This window comes from Orycteropus afer, unplaced genomic scaffold, assembly GCF_000298275.1.
Source record: "Orycteropus afer afer isolate SDZICR_OR568_19922 unplaced genomic scaffold, OryAfe1.0 scaffold00143, whole genome shotgun sequence".
NCBI lineage: Eukaryota > Metazoa > Chordata > Mammalia > Tubulidentata > Orycteropodidae > Orycteropus > Orycteropus afer.
This window is the reverse complement of record NW_006921730.1, coordinates 5,977,805-6,003,973: the sequence shown is the minus strand read 5'-3', so window position 1 is coordinate 6,003,973 and position 26,169 is coordinate 5,977,805. Positions and strand designations below refer to the sequence as shown.

At 38.9% G+C, this 26,169-nt stretch overlaps 2 protein-coding genes across 2 annotated transcripts in view; one reads left to right on the top strand and one right to left on the bottom strand.

Annotated features, from left to right (window-relative positions):
* FILIP1L (filamin A interacting protein 1 like) overlaps positions 1–25,580 on the bottom strand; it is a 118,952-nt gene extending 93,372 nt beyond the window's left edge. Inside the window, exons 1-3 of the mRNA XM_007945789.2 lie at positions 25,329–25,580; positions 24,206–24,379; positions 15,391–15,569 (exon numbers count right to left, since the gene is read on the bottom strand). Coding sequence (XP_007943980.2) covers positions 15,391–15,569; positions 24,206–24,379; positions 25,329–25,580 — 605 coding nt within the window. The remainder of the gene's footprint in view (positions 1–15,390; positions 15,570–24,205; positions 24,380–25,328) is intronic.
* CMSS1 (cms1 ribosomal small subunit homolog) overlaps positions 1–26,169 on the top strand; it is a 520,332-nt gene that overhangs the window by 106,996 nt on the left and 387,167 nt on the right. The window lies entirely within an intron of this gene.

The following is a 26,169-nucleotide window of genomic DNA, read 5'->3' as shown; positions in this document are numbered from 1 at the left end:
GCAATCCTACTTCCGTAGTGATACTGCCTCGGAAACCCAAGGAGGGGTCGCTATGAGTCGGGGCCGACTCGATGGCACATAACAACAACAACTATTCTTTGGTGCCTGAGCATGATCTGTTATTAAGGTTTTAAAATAACAGCTTCCTTATTAAAGTTTTAAAATAACAGCTACCTTACATCTCATGAGAATATTTCTATTATTAATAGTTTTATATCTATTATATTGACAATTTAGATTTGTCAAGTTATATCCATACAGACCCTTTCAATTTTTTGTGCAGTGTAACTAAGCATTTTAGACAGTATAAGAACATGCTTTCAGAGTTAATTCTCTAATTAGAAATTATTTTGAGATTAAAAATAATAATAGTAGTAGTAGACAGGGTGGCACAAACATTTAGGCATACAACTACTACCAAAAGTGGCTATTCAAACCCACCCAGAGGCACCTGAGAAGACAGGCATGGCTATCTGCTTCCAAAAGGTCATAGCCTTGAAAACCCTATGGTGCAGTTCTACTTTGCACATTGAGGTTGCCATGAGTTGGAATCTACTTGATGGTAACTACAACAACTGCAGTAGAGGTCACTGATGTCAGTATCATGGTTGACCAAACCAAACCAAACTCACTGCCGTCGAGTTGGATCTGACTCATAGTGACCCCTCCCTTGGGTTCTCGAGGTGGTATCACTAGGGAAGTAGATTGCCCTATCTTCTTTCTGAGGAGTAGTTGGTGAGCTTGAACCTCCAGCCTTCTGGTTAGCAGTCAAATGCCTTAGGCACTATGCTACCAGAGCTCCTATCATGGTAGATTTGTTGTTGTTATGTGCCTTCGAGTTGTACCCGACTCATAGCGACCCCTCCTTGGGTTTCCGAGGCGTTATCACTATGAAAGTGGCTTGCCCCATCTTCCTTCCCAGGAGTATCATGGTAGAAGCAATATAACAATAAAGGAGCACTCTGGTAGAACAGTGCCTAAGACATTTGACTGTTAACTGGAAGGTGGGTGGTTCAAACCCACCAGATGCTCTGTGGAAGGAAGATGGAACAATTTATTTCCATAAAGATTTACTGCCTCAGAAATCCATTGGGGGTCGCTATGAGTCAGAATTGACTTGATGGCAGTGAGTTTGGTTTTTTGGAACATTTATTACAATTACTGACCAGTCCGATAATGATCTGATTGCTACTAATAATAACTCAGTTTAATTCTCACATTAACTCACGAAGTTGTCATTATTATCACCCGTAGGTTATTGATGATAAAACCTAAGCACAGAGAAAATAAGTCATGTACCTAGGATCAATTTGATGGTAAGCGGTGAATCTGGTTTTGAACTTACCCAGTGTAGATGCAGACTACGGTAGCCACTAGACATACCACCTTATGATGCTGAGTGATTCAATTTCTGAATCAGAGGTTTAGCCCTCTACTTAACATGAGCGGAAGAGGCCAGAAAGCAGTACATTTTTAAAAATATAAGTATTTTCTTTCTATACAGCCCTAAAACAATGTCTGGCATATAGTAAGCACTCAAATATTTATTGAATTAATGAATGTTAGTTATCTGCTTATTTTGTGAGAGCTGACTTTGCTTTGGACTACTCACTGTCTTCTGCATAGACTTCTTCACACGCTGGTTTTGTTGAAGGGGAGAAAGAAGACTTTACAGAAGGTCTCTTCGAAGAAAGCAGGAGACAGTTTTACACCACACACTGTTTAGCACCCAACTTTTAAAGTCCTTAGCTATTTTTGTGCTCCTGAAGTCCCTCCTTCTTCATCATATGTCTTCTACTTTCTTCAGTGCTCACCCTTCCACTCATTTCCTTCTTCTGAATTTATACTTGGAGGCACATACTGATGAGCTTTTCTTTTTCTGAGACACTTGCATCCTGACAGTAGCCCTACATGACTAAATCTAGACCTCGTTTATTTTAAAAGCTTTTTCTTAACAAGCATAAGTCCTTCATTATAAAGGAGTTTCATACCAACTGTTAAAGTCTACTATATTTCAAGTTGTTACACGTTTCTATAGTGCTTTCTTGTTTCACATTTTTTTTTTACCAACCTTATCTAAGCTCAGATCTCACAGTAGATGCACAGTTTTATTTGTGCCAGTGTGTTCCCAAAGAGGGATCAAAATTACTGTGATTTGAGAATTGCATTTTATTGTTATTATTGCTGTTGTCTGCCATCAATCTAGTGGATTCAACTCATAGTGAGCCCTCCTTGGGTTTCCAAGGTGGTATCCCTACAGTAGATTGCCCAAACTTCCTTCTGAGGAGTGACTGGTGGGTTTGAACCACCAGCCTTCTGGTTAGCAGTCAAATGTCTTAGGTACTAATGCACTGCCATCAAGTAGGATCCGACTCATAGCGACCCCTCCTTGGGGTTCTAAGGCAATATCACTACGAAAGTAGATTGCCCAGCCTTCCTTCCAACGAGTGACTGGTGGGTTAGAACCACCAGCCTTCTGGTTAGCAGTCAAATGCCTTAGGCACTACGCCACCAGAGCTTCCCCTTAGGTACTATACCACCACATATTATACAATTCACCCCATGTACAATTCAGTGGCATATTCAGAGTTGTACATCCATCTCCACCATCAATATTAGAACATTTTCATTGTCCCCAAATGAGGAACTTGAACTTTGTTTTGAAACATGTTGAAATGCAGGTTATCTGAATTGTCTGTGTTTGTAGGTTTGTATTTTTTTCCCCCATCCTTGTATGGTATGTCTGAAATATGAAGAAACTAACAAATGTTCTTTGGGGGGCTTTTTTTTTTTTTTTTTGCATAATTTGTCAGGTTATGATAGCTCTCCATGATGTAAGAAAATTTGTTATAAAACCACAAATCTTGGATTCCTTCTTTTTCTTTCTGGAACTGGAAGTGGGAATTAAGTGACTGTCCTACACACTTCCCTAAAAGCAAAATAAAGGCAGTGTGAAAATATAAGCCTATTCAGAGGAGATACAGAAGGTATGTTTCAAGATAACACTCTCAGTCTAAAGGAGAGTCTACACCACCTGCCATGCAGAGGTGTTTGGGATGACATTTCTTGTGATTTACTCTTTGTTATTAATGAGGCACACCTCACTTAGGATTTAACACAGATGAAATGAAGGAGTTATTTTCTTTCCCCTATCAATATTTTTGTTATTCTGTGCCTCTTACTTTGTTTATTGATAAAAATCTTGCCTCCTCAAAGGAATGGAGAGAATAAGCCACTGAATTTTTCTGCATGAAGAAGTCATAGACCTCTCCATCTGTATCTCCATAAATAAACACGTGAAAAGGCTATTCAGCCTAATCTACATGCTGCCTTAACGGCTTCATACCATCATGTTTGAAAGTATGGCATTTACAGCCACCAGAATGTTCATGAGTAGATTATTAGCTGGAGTTTTGATTAATCAACAAATCTATTCAGAGTAGAAATAATTTGCTATAAAACAAATGGCAGATGTCCTCCATAGGGGATTTTTTTGTTGTTGTTGTTTTTCTTTAATTACCACTTACATTTTGTCTCCAGTATTGCCACTACTAAAGAGGTCTGTTGGCATAGTGCCTAAGACATTTGACTGGTAACCAAGTTGTGGTTCAAACCCACTACCTGCTCCATGGAAAGAAGATGGGGCAATTTACTTCCATAAAGATTTACCACCTCAAAAACCCAATGGGAGTTGCTATGAGGTGGAATCAACTCCATGGCAGTGAGTTTGGTTTGGGTTTATTGACACTGCTGGTAAATATTTAATTTTGGAATATCTGAGGTCTTCGAAGGAAATGTGTATTAAACAATGTAATGATAGCCATATGTGATTCTCTTACACATTTTTCTCTTACTAATATATTAGCACTGATGTCACAAATATCATATTTACTCACAACAAACATGCAGGACATAAAGTTGCCAAATTGTGAGTTAGAAATTACTTATTTTTAAGAAAAGAAAACATACAGAAAGCACATATTCAGCCCCATAAATCCTGTTAATGTGTTTCTTCTGAAATACATTCTTTTGAAGATACAAACTGCCTCTGCCTCAGGGATGTCAGATATTTCAGGTTGTTATTGAGAAATTCATGGAAATGAATTGAAAAATGCTATGAAAATTGTGTGTATGTATATATATATATATATATATATATATATATATATATAATAAATAGGGAGGAAATGAGAATTAGTAGAAATTGAGTTCCATAGGAGAAATTGGTACAGAATTCTCGTATGCTTCAAACCAACTGAATTATTCAAGGGGGAATTCAACAAAGTGAACCTTGGATTCCCCAATGTTAAACAAATCAAACTTGTTGGGACCATATAAGGACAGGCCTATAAGTGTTGTGAACTATTTCAGAATACGTCATGTGGTGGGAAAGAAGAGCCAGGATCCTGGAATTTGGACACTGCCGTTTGGGTAGGGAGTGCATGATATGAAAGGGTTCAGACCTTTCAGAGAAAGAGAAGCAGAAGCAGTGTTTTAGAAGACCAGTAAGGCTAGGCCAGGAAAGCTTGAATTTAATGAAGAAAAGGAATTAATATGAAATTATACTGATAAGTGCATAATACTTTTTCAAGGGACTGTTACATCTCTGAGTGTGGTTTTGATTATATTAGTTCTCTCCAACCCAGAAGTAACCCATTCTGAAATCAAAGCCCAAGTCAGTGGGAAAGTCTAATTCATGTTACTGACAGTCACTTTACATACTTTGAAATATCATATCATGTGTAAGGAGTTTCTGGATGTACAAATAGTTAACACACTTGGCTGCTAAACAAAATGTTGGAGAGTCAAGCCACCCAGAAGTGGCTTGGAAGAAAGGCTTGGCAGTGTACTTCTGAAAAACCATCCATTGGACACCCTGTGGAGCACAGCTCTGTTGTGACACACGTAGGTCACCATGAGTCAGAATCAACTTGATGGCAACTTTTTTGGAGTTTTTTTTTTTTTTTTTTAAATCATGTATAAAGTGATTCAAGATTAGTCATAGGCAAAGTTATAAAGTAAGAAGTGTTTTGTTTGTTCATTTTCAGTTGTTCTGTAGTTAATATTTCATATTTTTTAAAATTTTAAAGTTCCCTTTTAGGATTGTTCTTTTCTCCACTGCCATGACAAAGGACACACCCTCTCCTAGGTCTGCCCTCTTCGGGACATACCAAAGCTGTCAAGCTCATTCCACTTACCCTAGTAACCCTCATGACAAGCTAAGTAAAAGGAACTAATCCAGAAGCTAATTCATAAGATATTAATGGAAAATAATAGATTAAAATGTAACGGCTTTTCCTGTTTTTCCATTCAACAGGTATTTCTTGTACTTTTCCCGTGTGGTAGGCCCTGCAGATGGAACTGTGAACAAAGCAAATAAAAAAATAAGCCACCTTACCTTATAAGGGGAATATTTTATTTTGAAAAATAATTTTAGGCAGAAATGTGAGTAGCATGGGGATCTTGTAACAGTGGCCAGAGGAGGAGTGGAGTTTTTGGTGCACTGAAATGTATCGCATTAGGCGAGTCTTGATTTTGCAATCAAGATAGTCTGTGCTCTTCATAATACCATCACACTCACCTTTCTGCTTATCTAAGTAGAATGATTTCCAAAAAGAGGAAATAAGTCTCAATGATTTAAAATATACAGTTAAAAAAAAAATTTCATTGGGCACTACTGTGTACCCAGCTCAGCATCATGGTGTGAGATCAACAGGACATTCAGTGGTGCCCCTACTCTGAAGGACATAAGATACAAATGTGTCTCCAGAATGATCCCACGTTAGTGTCTCCACTTACTCTCTGTTGTGGCACCTGTCACATGGCGTTGTACTTTCTCATTGTTGTGTCTGTTTCTCTCATCCTGGAAAATATGCCCCTTGAAGGGACTGGCTCTTATTCATTGTCACATCCTTAGCACCCAGCGTAGGACCTGGTTCCTAGAGGTTAACTACATACTTTCTGAGCAATTAGAAAGTGCCCAGTGGTGTGGCACAAGGTATGTAAATGAGCTACTTTGAAGAAAGGCAAATTTAAAGAAGGATGCTAATGCTCACTGAGTGTTTTCTGTGTGCCAGACACTATACTTAGCATTTTCTGTGCATTATATAATTTAGCAATCACAGGAACCTGTGAGAATACAGGACATATAAGTACTGAATAGACAAATCTACTGATTGGTTCCTAGCTACTATGTACCATATATTTTCTTTTTTTCATAGATGGTGAAAATGAAACTTAAAGAGATTAAATCCTTTGCTCAAGGTCAAACAGCTAAAAGTGGTAGGACCACAGTTCACACCCACATTGTTCTAATGCTAAAGTCTGTGCTTTTAACTCAGATACCACACACCCTGCCAAGGCAAGACCTTTCTCTGCAGTGATTTTTATTCCTTGTTTACTTATCACTTGTACAATCATCTCCATCAGCAAGGCAGGCCAAAGCTATGTGGGTTCATCTTTTCATCTGCAGTATTAATACACTTGCCAGGAAAGTTTACCTGCAAGTTACAAATTCAGGATACAGTTTAATTCTAATGTTCCACTTTGATTTCTATTTATGAGGTAAAAATGTCCATTTTGATAGAGTTTAATGATTCTTCTTCCTCTTTATATTTTATAGATCAGATGAAAGAGAAGTTTGAGGTTGCCTTTACACAGTCTTAGGCTTCCTATTTTTGGAGGCTGTTAAGTTAGTAGCTGTAAACCAATCAATAGATATATTTATCCAGTACTTGTACAACCCTTATTCTGCTAGAGCTGTGCTTGCTGTTAGGTAATTACAGTCCTTAATCTCCTTTTGGCCTGACCTTCCATGGGAAGTATAGCAAGAGCAGTATTGGTGCCATAGAATGAATGTTGGAACCCTCCCTGAATTGTCTATAAATTATTTTATGGGGGCTTATCTTTTCTACTGTATTATAATTATATTTTAAATTTCTTCTGGATCTCCCAGAACACCAACCACAAGATTTGAGCACCTGGTAATGATGGCTACTCTAGAAAGAAGAGTATCAAATATGTTAGAAAAGCTGGCTTCCAGTCTGGCTCTGCTACTCTTTAGCCATAGGATTTTGGAATGTTTTAGCTGAAACTCAGTAGGCCTCACTTTTTTCAATTCCCATATTAGAAGGTGGCTTAGATTTCTAGGTCATTTCTAACTTAAAATCTGGGGTTCTAAGATTTTGCTCTAATTTTCCATAATCTGATAATAGGTTGGTTCATTTTGGTGGCATTAACAGGAATAGGAAATTTGTAAGTGGACCATATTTGCAAAGATGATATTAGGCTCAGTCCTGACTATGTTACATTTGAAGAGCAGTAAGGTGTACCTAAGTCTAAATGTCCTTTAACAATGGAAATATAGACTTGACATTGGTGTAGAAGCACTGTCATTCTCACTGACCTGTCATAATAGTGTGGGTTAGAATCCCGGGCTTGACGTAAAAGATGCTTATTCATAACAATCACATAATCACAGATTTTTAGATCTGAGAGAGATGCAAAATCACATAGCCTCTCTTTGTTTTATATGTGAGGAAAATAAAGACTGGAAAAATGGTATTTACTCAAAGTCACACACTGCTGATTTGAGACTAGAGTCCCCTAGCTCTAAGTTTCTGATTGTCTCTCACTGTGCTGTTATGTTTTCTTTTACACTGCCTTTTAGAATATTTATAATATTCTTTTGTGAGCAATAAATTCACTAGTCATTATACATCTAAATACACATCCAAAATGGTTTGTAAAATTAGCTCAACCTTTTGGGCAGGAAAAGCAGTCAGCTAGCATCATCACTTTATCCAAGCTTTGACTCTGTAATTAAATAGCATTGTATAGAAACTGCTGAATTGTACAGGATATGGTTTTGTGACATCTGTTGAAAGTTAAGTCATAGTGTACAGCCCTAAATGGTTTTTCTAGGTAATCATATGAGGTAATTAATCTCTCTTCATTCCTGCCCAGATCCTGTGTTATGAATGTTGGGCTGATTGTGTTGGTTGCATAGATTTGTAATACTGAAATATGTATTTGTGGTGGGTCTCCATTTTGTTCTTACAAAGAACTGGATACCCAAGACAAAGGTCAAATGGATATCTGGCATCCACTGCAGTACTTGCAAGACATAGTCTTGAGGATATGTAATATGTATAACTCCTTGCCAGAAACCTGAAAGGAAATGATTGCATTTAAGTACAATGTATTCTACAACAATAGTTTAGTGTGCATGAAATTTAAAACTGCTGGTTTTCCAAATATGATAGAAAGTAAACTTTGTTTATTTATTTTTTAAAGTGTTATACCCACTGTGTTATGCTTTGTGGGATATTCTTAAGAACTGAGATTTAAGACCAAAGACCTTGAAAATCCTAATGGCAACAGTTGTAAGACACTGAACTCTCTAGGAAAGCACTCGAGTTTAACGTGTTTATTGATTTGACCTGAATGTTCTGTCTTCTCAGGCATTCCATGCTATTATGTTATTTTACCACATGGTACCTTTTTTCCTATGCATCGTGATCTCAAAGTGCCTTAAAACCAATAGCATCAAGTCTTAACGTCTGAACTTGTGCCTCTGTTTTATACAATGAGCAAACTAGTCAGGCTTTTATGTAGGTGGGGACCACATCTACATTCTTCATTCAGTATCTAGCACAGGGTCTGACTTGTAGTAGGCATTTATTAGTTTAAACCCACTGCCATCCAGTCAATTCTGACTCATAGCAAACCCAATTGGGTTTCTGAAGTGGTAAATCTTTATGGAGGTAGATGGCCGTACTGAAATATGATAAAAGTTAGTAAAATAATACACTCGTTCATCTGTGTATTTAAAAGCCAAACCAAACCCACTGCCATGGAGTTGATGCCAACTTATAGCAACCCCCATTGGTTTCCTTTCCAAGGCTGTAATTCTTTATGGAAGTAGATTGCCTCATCTTCTTCCATGGAGCACCTGGTGAGTTTGAAAAACTGACCTTCTGGTTAGCAGCCAAATGCCTTATCCAGTATACCACCAGAGCTCCTTATATATTTCAAGGAAATATCCAAATCCTTTAGAGAGAAGATTTGGTGTCTTTGAGAGATGCCTTTAAAAGCACCAGAATATATTCAGACAGGAACAGGGTCAGATATGGTTCTGCATAAGAGAAAAAAAGGAGTTTATCAAATCCCATTTTAGTCACTTTGTCTGCTACAATCTGGAACATAGGCCTGTAATAGTAGAGAATAGTCCATGAGGGAAATATACATTTATTAAATTGCTTCAGCCAAAGGGAGAGATGGAGATGCTTTGTACTTTACTAATATCTGAACAAGGAGCTCTGGTGGCATAGTGCCTAAGGCATTTGACTTCTAATCAGAAGGTTGGTAGTTCAAACCCACCAGCCACTTCATGGAAAGAATATTGGGCATTCTACTTCCGTAAAGATTTACTACCTCAGAAACCCAACGGGGGTTGCTGTGAGTAGGAATCGACTCGATGGCAGTGAGTTTGGTTTTGGTTTTAACATCTGAACAGCAAGGGACTTGCTCAGGGCAAGGCAGCAATCCTTGATGCTAGCTAGGTCCCTGGTGATTTTTCTTCATAGGCCCTCCTACCCCTTGTACCACTGTTCTATCTAATCAGACATAGTCAGGACAGCAATAAGAAATTAATGCTGCTGACCATTCCTTTCTCACTATGTGGCTTTTGAAAAGCCATCATATGAACTTTTGCTTTGTGAAGCTGAACTATCAGGGCTAACCTACTTGGCCAAGATACTTTGAAAAGTAATTAAAAAAAAAAAATCATGGTGGAAGCCACATTTTTATAAAGAGTTGCCATAACAACATTTGTTTCCCACTTTATGGCTCTTTCAAGGCCAGAAATGCAGTAATATATATGGTTAGTACACATGGTTTGTTTTTGTATTCTAAAAAAGAATGCATGGTTTCAAAAAGAGACTACTTTTCTTTTACTTCACAGGCTTTTCTCCTGTTGAAAAAAAAATTATACAAGCGTTTTTGAAAGTACAGACAAATTGGCATTTCACTTATGGGAAAATTTTGCAAAACTGCACTGACTTAAAGTGATTTTTGTTTTGGCTTTCCTGTGAAGCCATCCAGGAAGGCCAAAAATTACTGGCATTGCTTTTGTGTAAAACCTTTCACATAGACTCCACTTGTAATTCAGCCAAATACATAATTCAGGTCATGGGTGACACACATATCCACACTTTGGAGCTGGTCAGTGAAAATTGTCATGAAATGTGGATGTAATATTGCGTTATGGACAGACCAAATCACAGAGATTATAGCAAAGGAAACTTTGCATTAACATACTTGGGAATGGGGTTTCCTGGACTGATCTTTGCCCCTGCCCAAACACACACAAGTAGTAGAGCCAATTGCTCACTAATTACGACAGCGACATCATTTGGCAAACATTTTGGCCTGGACTCAAAGTGTGACATCAGGTTCCTTTAGGATTTTCCACATAAAACAAATTCTCCAAAGAAATCACAGAAATTGAGCCTTAATTTGAAATTCATTATTACATCCTTGAAGTCTTATTAACTACCTCAAGCATGTATTTCTTAATTTTTATTTTACTTCCAAGTTGCTTTGTCCAGTGCTTGATATACAAGTGTTAAACGTTCACAGTATTTTTCAGAGTTTCAATCAGATAGTCCTTTATAGCTGTGTTCACCCACCCTCCTTTTATGGGGGTTATGTTATCTTTCTTTGTTTTTCTGTACCCAAGGTCACTGATTTGGGAGTGGCTCACATTACTTTGTTTGAGGAAGGAAGTAAACATTATTTTTTGACCCCTTAGGACAAGTTAGCCTTGCTTCTGTGAGGAATGGCTGTTTGCTTGTGAAGAAGTACTCTAAAATGTGAAGGAATCAGTGATAGCATGTGTTTGTTTGTCATGTGTCAACTGAAACCAGAGACATGTGACTGGCATTCCATTCTCTTGTGTGTGAGCACCTCCTCCTCTGTGTGTGCTTGCCTGAAATCATTCAAGTTTCCTCCACCGTCCCATTTTGAGTGGGGTTCATGTTAATACTTTTATGCATATGTCTCAGAGCAGAGGGACGTCAGTTATAACTAAGTGAGAGTTATATTCTCCCTAGGAAGGCAGGAGAACAGGGACAGCAAATGCTGCCAACCCTATGGAACACAGACCCTATTGTCTGATCTCATTGTGGATGAGGTTGCCGTGAGTTAGGGGCTGACTCAATGGCAGCTAACAACATCAACAACACATACATCTGTGGTGCAGTGAATTGTAGGACATGGCCCTTGTAGCCACTGCCTGTGTGACTCCCACCAGATGACTCGGTGGGATAATGCAAATGTGATGGAACAGGGGAAGCAGGGGGAGGATTATGTGGACATCGTGTGAGTTGAGGATAAGTTTAATATTTTCACACCCAAAGAATTCCATCTAGAAGCTATTTCTTGAATAATCTCATATCTTTTTTAACAGTAAAACATAGTGGGAGTGTCTTAGGCTGGGTTCTTTAGAAGAGCAAAACCAGTGAAGCATATATATATATATATATATATATATATATATATACACACACACACACACACACACAAATTTATTTCAAGGAAATGGTTTAAGTTGTAGAAGCTGGCAAGTTCCAAATCCATGGGTCAGGCATCAGGCAGGAAGCTTCTCCTGGCTCATGTGATTGCAGGGCCTGATGAACCCAAATTCTGCAGGTCAGATGGCAGGCTGCTGGCTCACATCCCAAGAATCAGATGTAGGAGGATGACAAGTCAGATACAGGATCAAGAGGGAACAAGCTTTGTCAGAACACCCTCAAGGAAGGAGACTGGCTTTTCAATGGATTGGCTTTTCAGTTTGGCTCCTCACATCAGATCACAAAATGGCGGATGATTATATTACATTGTGGAAGAGCAATCAGTCCAATGTCTGCCAAACCACTGAGAATCATACCCTATCCTAGTTGACACATAACATTAACCATCACATTGAGGCACTCTTATAGTCACTTTTTCCTTTTTCTCAGTAATGACATATTCAGTTTAATTATTCTTCAAGACAAAGAAACTTTTGTTATTAATTTTTGCTTCTTATAAGGCTAAGAATATGATTTAGTTCTTTTTCCTAAACTCCTTTGCTACATATAGAAATAACATTCTTAAGACACTGATAACATGATGTACACTTTACATTCATCCCAGTAATTTTTCTTTTTTCAGCCCATTGTCTTTATTTCCACTGATCTATTTCCATTATTCATGTTGTTCCTCTTTTCCTCTCTTGGTTTAAGGCCATCTGCCTTCCAGAATTGCTGCCCTTCCCCTTACAAACCTATCCTCAAATATTAATCTAATTAACCCCCCTCAGCTTTCTCCAGAAGGTAATAGAGATACAACAGTGACTCTTATAACTGTCTACTAACAGCCCTTCACCTTCCCACCAAAAAAAAAAAAAGAAAAGAAACTCACTGCCATCAAGTCAGTTTGACTCATAGCAACTCCTCCTTGGGTTTCCAAGGCGATTGGGCAATCTACTTCTGTAGTAATGCCACCTCAGAAACCCAAGGAGGGGTCGCTACAAGTCTGATCTGACTCGATGGCAGTGAGTTTTCTCATCTCTATATAAGTCGATTGCCCTATCTTCCTTCTGAGGAGTGGCTGGTGGGTTGGAACCGCCAGCCTTCTGGTTAGTAGTCAAATGCCTTAGGCAGTACACCAGCAGAGCTCTCTCACCTTCCCACATTAAATCTGTATTGTCTTGCCTTCTTCATTAATGCGGTAAGCCCCTGGACAGGGACAGCCCATACCTTTTTATTGCCTATGACAGGCAACACTCTGGCTGTGGCCAGTAAGCATTCATAATCATGAGAGGTGAAAGGAAGTATCTGTGTTTAGCAAGTTAGTGACAAAGAACTGTGGAGGCCAGTGAGGCCACAAGTGACAAACCATGGGGGTTTGAAATAATTTTTAATATAACATTGTTGAATAGCACAACAAACCTTCTATTGTAGTGTCTGAGTCAAATCTATCCTTGGTCCTAGACTTCTTGTGCTTGTCTAGTCTGCCCTTGTAGATGTTTCAGAGTTCCTGAGGTGCCAGTTAACAAGACTCTCTTCCATGTAGTGAGTAAAAATCAAGCCTAATGAATATGGAAAAAAATGGACTGGGCTGTGAGGGCCATGGATTCTCTAGAACTCTGACCAAGTATCTACTTGAAATGTACTGAGAAAAAAAAAGTTTGCCATTAGCCTAGATATTGGTGCAGCTTCAGTTGGCTAGCTAAAATATTAATTAGAAGTAGTTGAGTAAACCATTTGAGACTACTAGTATTGTTTAGAAAGGGGAGCTTTCTAGTAATTATTTTTTCCTGCATTTTTCTGTGATTGTTAGATTCCAGCATCATTAGCTCCGTAACTCATAAAAGAAGTATACATGGAATAACAAAAGTGAAATGAATACCCATGGTATTCAATATGACATGGCAATAATTGGTTATTTTTTATCTTTGTTGCATCAATATAGAGAGTTAATTGTCCTTTCAATTTGATCTGGATGCTCATACTTTCTCAGGTAATTCAGAATAGAGGATCAAAGTGGAACAAAATGACCTACCCTATTTTAAAATACTTCTCAACAAACCTCTCTTTCTTTGTAGCCAAACTTTTCAAAAGAATGGTTCACATTTTAAGCTTCTACATTCTGACTTTGTATTTATTCTTCAAAGCATTGCAGTTTGACCTTTGCCCTTACTGTGTTATTGAAAGGACTCATTAAGTTTCTCAGTGTCTTCCTAGTTGCTAAATTCTGGGACACTGTCTTTGTGACTCCCACCAGATGATTCGGTGGGATAATGCAAATGTGAGGTACGTAGGGCCCACCAAGGTATTGGATAGTTTGCTAATAGTGTAAATAAGGTGACTGGCACCCTTGTGGGGGTAGGAGCATGCAAATAAAACATATGGAACCCTAACATGGTTATTGGTCCATTTTGTCATCCTGCTAGGCTTAAAATGACCTATCCCAGAGGTGAAAATAGGGGGAAATCTCACTACCATTAAGAAAGAAGAGCCAGGAGTGGAGCATGTCCTTTGGATCCGAGATCCCTGCACTGACCCTTCAACCCAGGAAGCAGAGAGCTGTAACATTTTGTCGAGATAGCAAAAGACTGCAAGAAATAGCAGCAGAGAAACAGTGGCACAGAACAAGGAGACCCAGCAGGAGACATTGCAGTAGGCTTCTGGACCCACAAAGCAAGAAAGCTGAGCACCTTTGGGCAGGATGCTTATTGATTGAGTGGAGTGTCTCTGGGCACTTACCAGCAGAATTAAAAGAACTTTGTAACACTTTGTCCTTGGGCAAATGCTGCCCTTTTGATTCACATGGTTGATTGTTCTGAGGAGTGCATACCTTCCTAGAGTTATTGTTCACCTTGTAGACCTGTCTATTGTTTGCCTGAAAATTGAACCACAGGAGTGAGTTCAGTTCCAGGTCTGAAAGGTGATGAAGGGCCATAGTCTTAGGGGTTCCACCAGTAATCTATCAGACCAGTAAGCCTGGTCTTTTTTTTTTTTTTTTTTCTTTTTTTAATGATTTTGAGGTTTTTTTCCACATTTTTCTCCCACACTATCCAAGGCCTTGTAAAGTGATCCCTTTCAGAGCAGTCAGTAGTGGTAGCCAGGCACCTCTAGTTCTTCTGGTCTCAGGGTCCTGAAGGCTGAGGTTCCTGTGGTCCTTTGGATTAATTGTTTCCATGTGTCTTTGACTTTCTTCACTATTCTATGCTCCCGATGGGGAGAGACCAGTAGTTGCCCCTTAGATGGCTGCTCATAAGCTTTTAAGACCTCAGTCGTTACTTACCAAAGTAGGATGTACATTTTCTTTGTGGATTATGTTGTGCTGATTGACTGTGATGTCCCGCAAGACTATGGTCCTTAGTACCCAGGCCTAGCAATTCACTCCTGCAGGGTGTTTGGTCATGGCTAAGTTTTCATGACTTTGTTCCCTATATGATTTTCCATAGTATTTTCTTACCTTTACACTGTTACACTTGTTTCTTCCTCTGCCCTGAATGTAGCTTCCTTTTCATTTATTTATTTATTTTCTGCTTAAAGACTGGACTCCTGTTGCCTCCTTTGTGCTCCTTTGACTGGAAACTCCCTTGCAGAGTTAGCTGCCCAACATTTATGTTTCCATAGACCATATCACATCCGATTATTCTTGCACTGTATTGAGATTATTGTAAAACAAAATCTTTGTCCTCACTCTGGACTATGAGAGCAGAGGCCATGTCATAGTCATCCTTGTATCCCCAACACCTGGTACAGTGCCCACCACATAGAAAAGGAGTTAGTGAGAGTTTGCAGAATGGGTCATTGCCTCATCCAGAAGCCTTACCTTTCACATTCCTGTTCTAGTAAGCTTATGAATTCATCACTCTTTTTTATATATTCTCTGTGCTTTCTCTTTTCTTCTTCCAACTCCAAAATGGTTTGCCTGTGGGATTTTTCTACCATTAAAAGCTGTTCCAGGATTCGTCTGTGAGATTCTTTATGTTTTTCCACAACTTTGTCCAACTACAAAAGAAAATACATTTATAGTCTGTTAATTACAAATTGTTCATAATACTGCCATCTTTCACTCTTTCAGGAATGGCCAAGTTTTCACTAATTAATTCAGGAATGGGCATTGACTTCCTTGTGTAGCTTTTATCATTACTTTTGTTAATTGATACTTTTTGTGCATGTTAACACATTCTACACAAATGTAGTCTTTTTATTGTCATCAAGTATTTTCAGGAAGAATAACTGGTGCTGTGAGTCAGAATTACTTGGCAGCACACACCAACAACTGTGGGTATTAACGTAATTTCCACAAACCCCATTCCTGATACTCTTACTTCTTTCTCCAGAGAAACCGTACTAAAATAGTGATAGAAACCAAGAGAATCCTTGCATAATGTTTGGTTCTGCAGCTATCCTAGCTGATCTCATCTCCCCCAGCTCCCCTATAGTACTCTGCCATGTGAATCCCTTGGTCTGCTTTACACTATATGCTGTATCAAGGTGGTTGCCTGAATAAAAAATCTTGTTCATCAATTCTGTGTTGGTATGTAGAGTGAATGTAATAAAATGTAAGCACAAAGTCCTTTGTGGGTTTCATAACGCTGTATTTTTATCTCTGTACTTACATAAAGTGATCACCCTATACTTTGTGTGTTTTTCTCTCCTACTAGACTGTGAACTCCTCAAGAACAGGACCTACATGTTATTTTTCACAAATTTCTAGTATTTAACAGAGTGCTTTGCTTGTAGTAGATGTATATATTTACAGATTAAAAAAAGCAGAGAATCGAGAAAGAAAGGAGGGAAGGAGGCTGATTGAAGTAAAAGGGACTCCAATCTTTGACTAGTGATAAGTGAAGACCCATTTGAGAACATGGTTTTGAAAGCAAGTGAATTTATAGATTAGTTAAATAATATACACTATAGCTGATCATTCTTATTTTGCCTTTTGCCTTTATCATAAAAGACTGAAAATCTTGCTGACTTAGAAGAAAATATTCATTTTAATCTGTCACAAGGTTAGGGCCTAGAATTAATCATTATATTGGATGTTCAGTAAAGTACAATTGAATGGCTAAAAGAGCCTTCTTAAAATGCAAGAAGAATAGTATTTGCTTTCTGTAATTGTCAGGACATGGGTATTAAACTTTATTCACCTCAAAGTAAGAAAATAGAAGACTTATTTAATTCATTCTTACTTTCCATTGTATTTTTTCCTTCTTGTATATTAGTGTGTTTGCTTGTTTGTATTGTGTTTGTTTTGTGGATCTAGGAAGGAAGAAAAAGTAGGAACAATCAGTGCTTTCCATTTATTATATGACCTTCTAAGGGGCTCCCTTGCTCTAGTCCCACTGCCTAACAGTTTGTCGTCATTTCTGACAACATGATCTTCCACTAGTGGGATTAGTCCACTCTCTGGTTCAGGGCCAAAAAGCCCTTCACGATCTGGGTCTCCTGACATTTCATCCGCATTCTCACTCTATACCTTTCCACCTTTCTCACACTGGGCTAAGAACTAAGGGCTGGAAACTCATTTTCCCTGTTCCTCTTCTCTAGCTTTCCCTGAACCCTCCTAGGTAGAATTCTTTGCTCCTTCATGTCAGTAACATGCCTAGTTCTCTGGGTTTTCTTTCTGTCATATCCCATGACTATGGAATGGCTTCAAATTCTCGCATGCTGTTCAGTGCAGCCAACAAGGAGCTCATATTTGTCTCAGCAGTAATTGGAAAGCTGTGGAATAGTGAGGAAGAGCTCCCCCCATCCCCCAAAAAAGAGTTACTGATTCTAGAGCTATTTTTGCTTTTACTTGAAGTTTAACTTTGTGCTTTCATTTCTCCATACCCAGAATGCCTCTTAGAAATATGCCAAGAGGGAAAGAGAGAGCCTATGAGAATTAATGGTTCTCACTTCAGTCTCTTTCTCATTCCTGACATATCAAACTGTGAACCTGATCCTACCTGAGCTCATTTCAGTTCTCACCACCAGCATATATAAGCATGCCCAAGCCACTTAACCATTCTGTACTTCAGATTCGTCATTTATAAATTAAGTACTTGGACTTGATTATTCTAAGATCACTTCAAGCTCCACAACTTTTACAAGTCAACAAGTATTTATTACAGTGCAACCCAACGCACTGCTGTGGAGTTGGATCTGACTCATAGCGACCCCTCCTTGGGTTTCCAAGGCGGTATCACTACGGAAGTAGATTGCCCAACCTTCCTTTTGAGCAGTGGCTGGTGGGTTTGAACCACCAGCCTTCTGCTTAGCAGTCAAATGCCTTAGGCACTACGCCAGCAGAGCTCCCTTAAGGATATTAGTGAGCCAAATATACAAAATAAAGGGGAGAATATGACCAGGCAGGACATTGTCAAAGGTGGTAAATCTTAGGTCATTAATCTAATACCCATTATGTTATGTACCTAGAAGTGTGAGAGTTGCCAGGGCGAATACAAAAGAAGTTTGCAGTCTAAGTCCTTATACTCTCACTAGGAAGATAAGATAAGCACACATGAAACAATTTAGGTGCGGTTTAAGGTGGTATATCATTAAGCAAAAGGGAATATCAGAGAATAACTGCCCTTTTAAAATCTTTCCCTACATACAGATTTAACAAAACAGGAAAATGCTTCAGTAGTTTCAGGGAGCATCAGGAAGTAGAAAGATTGAAAAAATAGTTTCCTAATGTTTTCTGAGCAATGACAAGCTTCCTGCTTATCAATTCAGCCTCCCTGTTATCATGTCTTACCTCAACCCCCTAATATAATCCAACTTCTTGGTTAGCATGAAGGAAGCACAGTGTTTTCTATTAGGTTGGATTTCTGGTGATCCTTTCACAATCAGAGAGGAAGAAAAACAGAGGTTTTCCATTGTTTTACTTTTGGTTGCTTAATATTTATTTAGAAAAGAATGATCATTTTTGTTTCAATGCCCCCTGAATCACAGACCATTCTGATTTTGGATTTGTTCTTCTCTTTACACATGGCTTTGGTTGTCTTTGTTACCTTCCATTAGCTCTTTGTAGTATTGTCCTTCTTTTCTTTGATTACCTTGAATAGACTGGTCTGGATAAAGCTAATCCCGAGAACAGAGAAATTGTTTGACCTTTTCAGTAGATCAAATGCAACAAACTATGCTATTTATAGAATGCCCCTTCTTTTCCTCTTTACTGAAACCTGGCTTTCTTTGATAACACTAGAAACCTGAAATAGAGGCTACTTATTCTCTCATTGCCTTATCATCTCAGATTGTGGAGATGGGGACAGTCTCCTGACTGCTTTGCCACTGCCAGATCCTTCTGAAAGCCCTTCCTCATTTGATCCTCACTCTGAATGGTGATTCTCTCCTCTCCTCATCCTGGTCATATACATCTATACAGCTTCATGTCACTCCTCCACAATCTTCCTTTCCACCCTAAATTTTGGTGTCATTTTGGTGATTTCCAGATTTAGCTGGTCCTTTCTCTTATACCTGGTAATCATCTTTTCACTTTCCTCAAAGCAGCAATTTGAAACACATACTGTTCTCTCTGAGTCCTCTCACTCTAAACTTACTGCCATTGAGTCGCTTCCAACTCACAGGGACCCACATTGGATTTCCAAGGCTGTAAATCTTTACGGAGGCAGACTGCCCCATCTTTCTTCCACAGAGAGGCTGGTGGGTTTCAACTACCAACCTTCTGGTTAGCAGCCAAATTCCGTAACCACTACACCACCAGAGCACCTCTCTGAGTCCTAGACCTAGACACATCCTTATGTTCTTATCCTTGACTAAGGGTCCATTAGAATGAATACCCTAACATTTTTTCTTCCACTTCTGCTGCTCTTTATTTTACTTATATCCCTCTATAGTCCCAACCTCTTGCCTAAGGCACTTGACTGCTAACCAGAAGGCTGGAGGTTCAAACCCACCAGCCACTCCTCAGAAGGATGGTTGGGCAATCTACTGCCATAGTGATACCACCTCAGAAACCCAAGGAGGGGTCGCTATGAGTCAGATCTGACTTGACGGCAGTATGTTGTGTTGTTTTACGTTACTTGTATATTTATTTTTTTGATCCATTCTTTTTATCTTCTTTTAGAACTTTTCTACCTGTGTTTTTCTCTTTCTTATATCTTCAGTCTCACTTGTGGCCCTTAAAAGTGCCTATAGACACGGTCAAGTTGAAAACACATACATTTGCCCATACACAAAAAGAAAGAGCGAGAAAGAGGATCTACTGTGAAGTTAAGGAAGCTTAAATTTCAGGGCTCTTCACTTGCACAGGTACCTCCGACACCTTGTCAGGGCCCCGCAATGTGTTTACCTAATCCTATGTTTTGTAAAGGAGCTCTGGTCATGTAGGGCCTAAGGCACTTGACTGCTAACCAGAAGGCTGGCAGTTCAAACCCACCAGCCACTCCTCGGAAGGAAGGTTGGGCAATCTACTTCCATAGTGATACTGCCTCGGAAACCCAAGGAGGGGTTGCTATGAGTCGGGTCCAACTCGATGGCATTTAACAACAACAACAATGTTTTGTAAATTTTGCAAAAGAAATAACATTTTCATTATAACCAGATAATTATACCTATCTTTTTTTTCCATTTTGACTTCTCCTCCCTCATACTTCCTATTACATTAGGTAGTTTTAGAGTGACTGTGAACATTTTTGAAGTCCCAATAAGGAGCCCTCATGGCACAGTGATGAAAGTGCTCAGCAGCTAACCGAAAGGTCAGCAATTTGAACCCACTCGTCTCTCAACAGGAGAAAGATGTGGCAGTCTGCTTCCATGAAGATTATAACCTTGGAAACCCTGTAGAGCAGTACTACACTGTTCTATTGGGTACCATGAGTTGTACTGGACTCCAAGGTAACAAATTTTTATTGTTGTTGTTTGTAATGAGAAGTTCATTTAAAGCTTTCCTCTGCCACTGCCATCAAGTCAATTCCACTCCTAGTGACCCTATAGGATAGAGTAGAACTGTCCCATAGGCTATAATTCTTTACAGAAGCAGACTGCCTCATCTTTCTTTCATGGAGCAACTGGTGGGTTCAAACCCCTTGGTTAGTAGCCAAATGCTTTAACCCACAGTGCCAACAGAGCTCCTTAGTTAAAGCTTGGAGTGATATATTTTACTTTCATGTATACTTAAGTTAATGTTACGCATCTTGGTGTAAGATTGGCTTCCAGGAATACTCTTACCAGCCACTGTAGCAGCTCACTTAGCCATTGTTAAAGGTGAAAAGCCAGAGATTATATTGCAGAATGAATAGGTCCTTCAGTTCCCAGTACTGGAACTTTGTGAATAGTGGAGGGAAAACAAGGTTCAAAATATGTGAAGAAAGAAGGTAGTCTATGAAAATTTCCCTTTTAGTTCCTGGCTTCAGGATTTTTCTTACTTTCATGTAAAGGTCATCCATGCACTTAGGAGTATTTTTTATATTTTATCTGATGGTTTTATGTATTTTCTAGTGATAATGATTTTATGATATGTAGTCCAAACTATTATTGGAAATTGAATATTTTGTTCTCTACCTGATTCTAGATTTTTACTTTCTTGACCCTTCTATCTAAATTTGATCCTTCTATTATATTCTCTCCTAGCAGTCTGTAATTTTTTTCCATGGAGATGAATGTACAGATTTATACTTATTCATGTGATTATTTGTTGTGTATCTGTCCCTTAGACATTGAACACTCTGAAAGCAGGAATCACAACTGTTTTTAGACATCAGCTTTTTTATGAATATTAATTAAGTAAATGAATAAAATGAAATTTCAAAGCTAAATCATACAATTACTGAAAATAAATAAGAATTGTCCTAAGATTATACTAATAAAGGGGCTCTGGGACACAATGGTTAAGACATTTGGCTACTAACCAAAGGTCATTGGTTAGAATCCACCAGCCGCTCCATTCCATGAGACAAAGGTGAGGCAGTCTGGTTCTATAAAGATTTACAACCTCGGAAACCCTATGGGGCAGTTCTACTCTGTCCTGTAGGATCTCTATGAGTTGAAATTGATTTGATTGCAGTGGGTTTGGTTTTGGAGAACTAAGAATATTTTAGGCCATTAATTAATCTGGCTTTTTTTTTTTTCTTTAGATAACTTACATTAAAAGCCCTAAGTTAAACTGAGTAGATTAAATCTGCTGTGGACTCTGCGTTCTCCCTTTTTTCTTCCCTCATAACAGCCTCTCCACTCTTTGCCATCCCTGTCCTTTGTTCTAGCTCATAGGGCTTCATCAGTTTTTCGTCTTCAGTCAATGTGTCTACCATGTTATGTAACTGGGAGCATTTTGTTCTTCTAAGGTATTTTTCTTTAAGAACAGATAAATCCCCTTTAGTTTACCCTAGACATGATTGAGATTCTTTAGATTTTTCAAAAAGAATATTATTAGAAAAATAAAAGTAGAGAGAAGTTAACATACTAGGAATGGGGAGTGTAAGCAAAGTCTCAAATAATATGCATGTTATACAGTTTTTGCAAATCATGCAACCCCCTTGTATGTTAGTTTTCCATGTGCAATATGCACACTATTTGCATAGGTGTATTATTCATGTAGGCACGTTATATGTGAAAAAATGTGCTATTTAGTGTGCAAGTTCCTTATTCTGGTGTAATTAGGGTAAAGCCACAGATTGTCTAGTGGGAATACTACTCTCTCTCTCTTTTCTTCAGCCCTGTGTGGGAATTCTGATCAGAATTTCCCCTTACTGCTTATTGTCTGGGTATTCCTCTCTTGTTCATTATTTTCTATAGAAGAGGAGAATAGACAATCAGATTGCTTGACACGTAGAGTTATGTGTGCTTCAAGGAATCAGAGAGTGAGGAATGGGGGCTGTAAAAGGGAAAAATGGAAAGGAAGAGAGGAAAAATGAGTAAATCATGGAGACAGGAGTATGAGCCCTGTATGTGTGTGTGTGTGTGTGTGTAGAAGCATGTAGGGTTATCTTTTGGGATAGTAATCAAGGAAAGTTGGTTTTATGTAATAGGGTCAGATTATGGATAACTTTAGCAGCACTTTGCAGACTTAGAACTCCAAGAACTTGCAGAAAGTCAGGTTATTTCCAATTTTGCATGTGTACAATAGAATTATTTTGTAACTCCAACTCTTTCCTACTGATTTTAACATGAGTTTGGAGTGATTCTGTTTTATTTCACACTGAAGTGTTGAGGGGTTTTGCCATTTGCAGAGTTTTATCATGAGCACATTCAGTGATCATTAATTTGCATTTGAGCTCATACAGGTTGGGAATTTGGGCCTGTTGCGGTTTCACAGTCAGTATGTTTAGAGCCAGGATACAGTTTGACACTATTGACTTGAATATGGCTTCAGCTCCTTCTTGTTTAACATTTGGATTAAAGCACAAGTCAACAGACGTTGGGTGGTCCCATCCTCACCCCTCAGAGAAGCAGATCCACATGACCAAACTCCTTCACAATTTGGAAAGATGGTAGTCTCCTCTCAGGAGACATCCAAGATGAGAATAGCAAGGACATTAGAGGTCAGTACTGAGGTAGATTGCCAGAGCTTATGAGGGGGAAATTTGTCCAAAACTACTTTCACTCTCTCCAGCCTTAACTCATACTCTTAGTTGTTTCTTTTTTATAAAAATGAAAAATTATGAAATTTTCCATTGAGGTCTCTGAGGAAAATAGAAGAATAAAATAAGGGTGCCAACGAGTTTCAGAAATGTCAGCAAGTAAAAGAGCCAGCAGTGCCGTATTTGTGTGTGGTGGTGGCCATATGGGGACTGCTCACCTTTGCCATTTTAATTGCTGGGAACACTTAGTGGAGGTAAGCTCCTTGCTGCCGTTAAAATTTAAGGAAAAAGAAGGTACACACTCTCATCTGAACTACAAGTTTTTTTAAAATCTATTTCTTGGACAGTTCTTCAGACCATTTCCATTCACACTCAAAATTTCTATGTTATAATAATACCTCAGCATTTTCAAAGAAATTAACCTCTGTAGTTAACTTTATCTGTTTTTAATTATAGTCTGAATAACTTTCAAATCCCCCAAAGAAGTGCAGACCCTTTCCCTTCCATCTGTTGTGTGTTTGCATGTTTGTTGGGAGTCCCTGGGTAGTGCAAACAGTAAATTCACTCAGTTGCTAACTGAAGGCTTGCAGGTTTGAGTGCACTCAGAAGTGCCTCAGAAGAAAAGCCTGGTGATCTATTTCTGAAAAATCAGCCACTGAAAAACTCTATGGGGCACAGTTCTACTCTGATACACATGGAGTCACCATGAGTCAGGGTCAACTTGATGACAACTAGTGCTTGGTGTGTGTGTGTGTGTGTGTGTGTTTTGGGTGGCTTGCTTCAAGGTATGAAGGAGAGAGGGACCCAGAGAGAGGAAATTTGTCTTGTGTTTGATACATTTCTGTCTCATGTTAAGAATCAAACCTAGTGCAAGCATCCTGGCCGTGATTTATTCTCCTTTTCTTTCTTGCAGGACATGTAGAATTTAATCAAGTTTTTTTTTTTTTCATTCTGGCATTATCTGATTTCTGCTCTGGGTAGCTTTTAAATGCCTTAGAAAGTCAAACTGTAAAGAATCAAAAAGGAGTTACAAGTCGTGCTCCCCCGCCAGGCCTCGTGCTTGGCTGGCTGAGGATCCTCCTCCTCTGAGTTGCACACCCCTGATGTCCTACATACCTCATTCATTGGTTTCTCATAGATGTCCTCCTGCCAAGGGGCAGATTTTGCTTGAAAAGCATCTCTCTGGAGAGCCTCTAGGACCTTTTTTGGAGTAACAAACCCATACTGAGCTTCCAGCAAAGCCAAGTCCATTTTTTCAGCTTTTAAAATGCCTATGACTTCATCTCGAGCCTGTAGGAACAAAAGGTATTTCCAAAAATCTGCTTTATACACCAGCAGTCTCCGCAAGTGACTTCTTATGATAGTTGACAGTGCTTTTTCTTTTTCAAATATAAACGAATTATGTTTGACTGTAGTGACTTTTTAGGAGCTCTGGTAGCATAATGCCTAGGGCATTTGACTGCTAACCAGAAGGCTGGCAGTTCAAACCCACAAGCCACTCCTCAGAAGGAAGATTGGGAAATGTGTTTCTATAGAGATACCATCTTGGAAACCCAAGGAGGGGTTGCTAGGAGTTGAATCAACTCGTTGGCAGCAAGTTTGGTTTTGGTATAGTGACTTTTGGAAAAGATAGCAAAACTGTGCCCCTTCATCCTTCTTTGTAATCTGATTACACATCGATAATGTTTTAAAAAATGATCATTATACAACAGTGGGAATCTCTACATTGTGTGTGTGTGTGTGTGTGTGTGTATTTGGCAAGCAGATAATATGATACCACTTAATGGACTGGCATTTGTGTTTTCAGGAATAGGAAATAAGATTCTTTTTCATTATAGCAGCTTTTTTTCAGTTTTTTATGTAGATTAATACATATGTCTGGGAGCCAGTTCACATGGGGTACAAAAACACCTATTGTTTTATAAATCAATACAGAAGTCATCTGGAATTATTGTTACTGATACGTGCCTGTGCACTGAAGCTCATGAGCAGCATGAGCAGAGGATGTGACCTTTCACAACATGCATTCCAATCCCATGTCATAACGACAGCCCTTTTAAACGTGATTAATTGCCTTTCAAGTTGGCAGAAGAGAATTCTGTGTGCGTGTACATACCCTATGCTTTCATGTACACACAAGTACAAACCACAGGTATCTATTTCTGTGGCAGCATGCACACTAAATTCACAATCAGCCTTCCCTTTGGAGCGTGATGAGAATGACTCCAACCCAGCTGACCTGGAGTTCTCCTTCCAGAATGCTGAGGAGAAATAATAGGTCATCTCGTGAAAGGTTTTCTTCTTGGTGACCATTATCACTGTGTGGCTTCTCTGAGTTGGGACATGGAAGGATTGCATCCAACTCACTGGCAAGGCCTTTTCCTTGCTGTCTCTGCTTCATTTCTTCAGGTCCTTGGCGATGGTGGTCTTTACTATGTCTTGCAGATTGTTTTTGGGGTAAGCCCTCAGTGTCACTGCTTTTGGAACGCATTCTTTAAGGCCTGGAAAGAGGAAAAGCAATTTGTAACTCTCAATGGAAGTGGGGTTTAATAGGGGCACCAATTCCTTTCTTTCTTTTTTTTTTTTAACAAGTCTACATTCTTGTTATATTTATCTCAGCCAAAGACTTAATCTTTCTGATGTCTACAGCAGAGAAGGGCATTAGCAGTTTCATAAATCACAGCCTTATTTACACTTTTGTTTTTAAAATCAACATTTAAAAAAATGTTTCTGCTTTGATTAAGGCCACTTATGTCCATGGGTAAACATTCTGTGTTTGAACTGTATCCCTCAAGCATTCCAACTCAGGAACATAGGTCAGACCTACAACCACGGCCTAAGTGCTTACTTAAATTAAGACTTTCTTAACATAATTATGGAATGGTGTATTTGTTCATTGCTCTAACTTTCTGCAGATTCACGTAATAGCATTTGGTTTAGAAATTTTTTTTTATTTGTGTTTTAGCCTTTGGTGCATTAAGATAGGTCCTATCTTTGAGACCCTCTTCTCCAAAACAGGAACACTGTTGTTGTTGTTATGTTCCGTCAAGTCGGCCCCGACTCATAGTGACCCCTCCTTG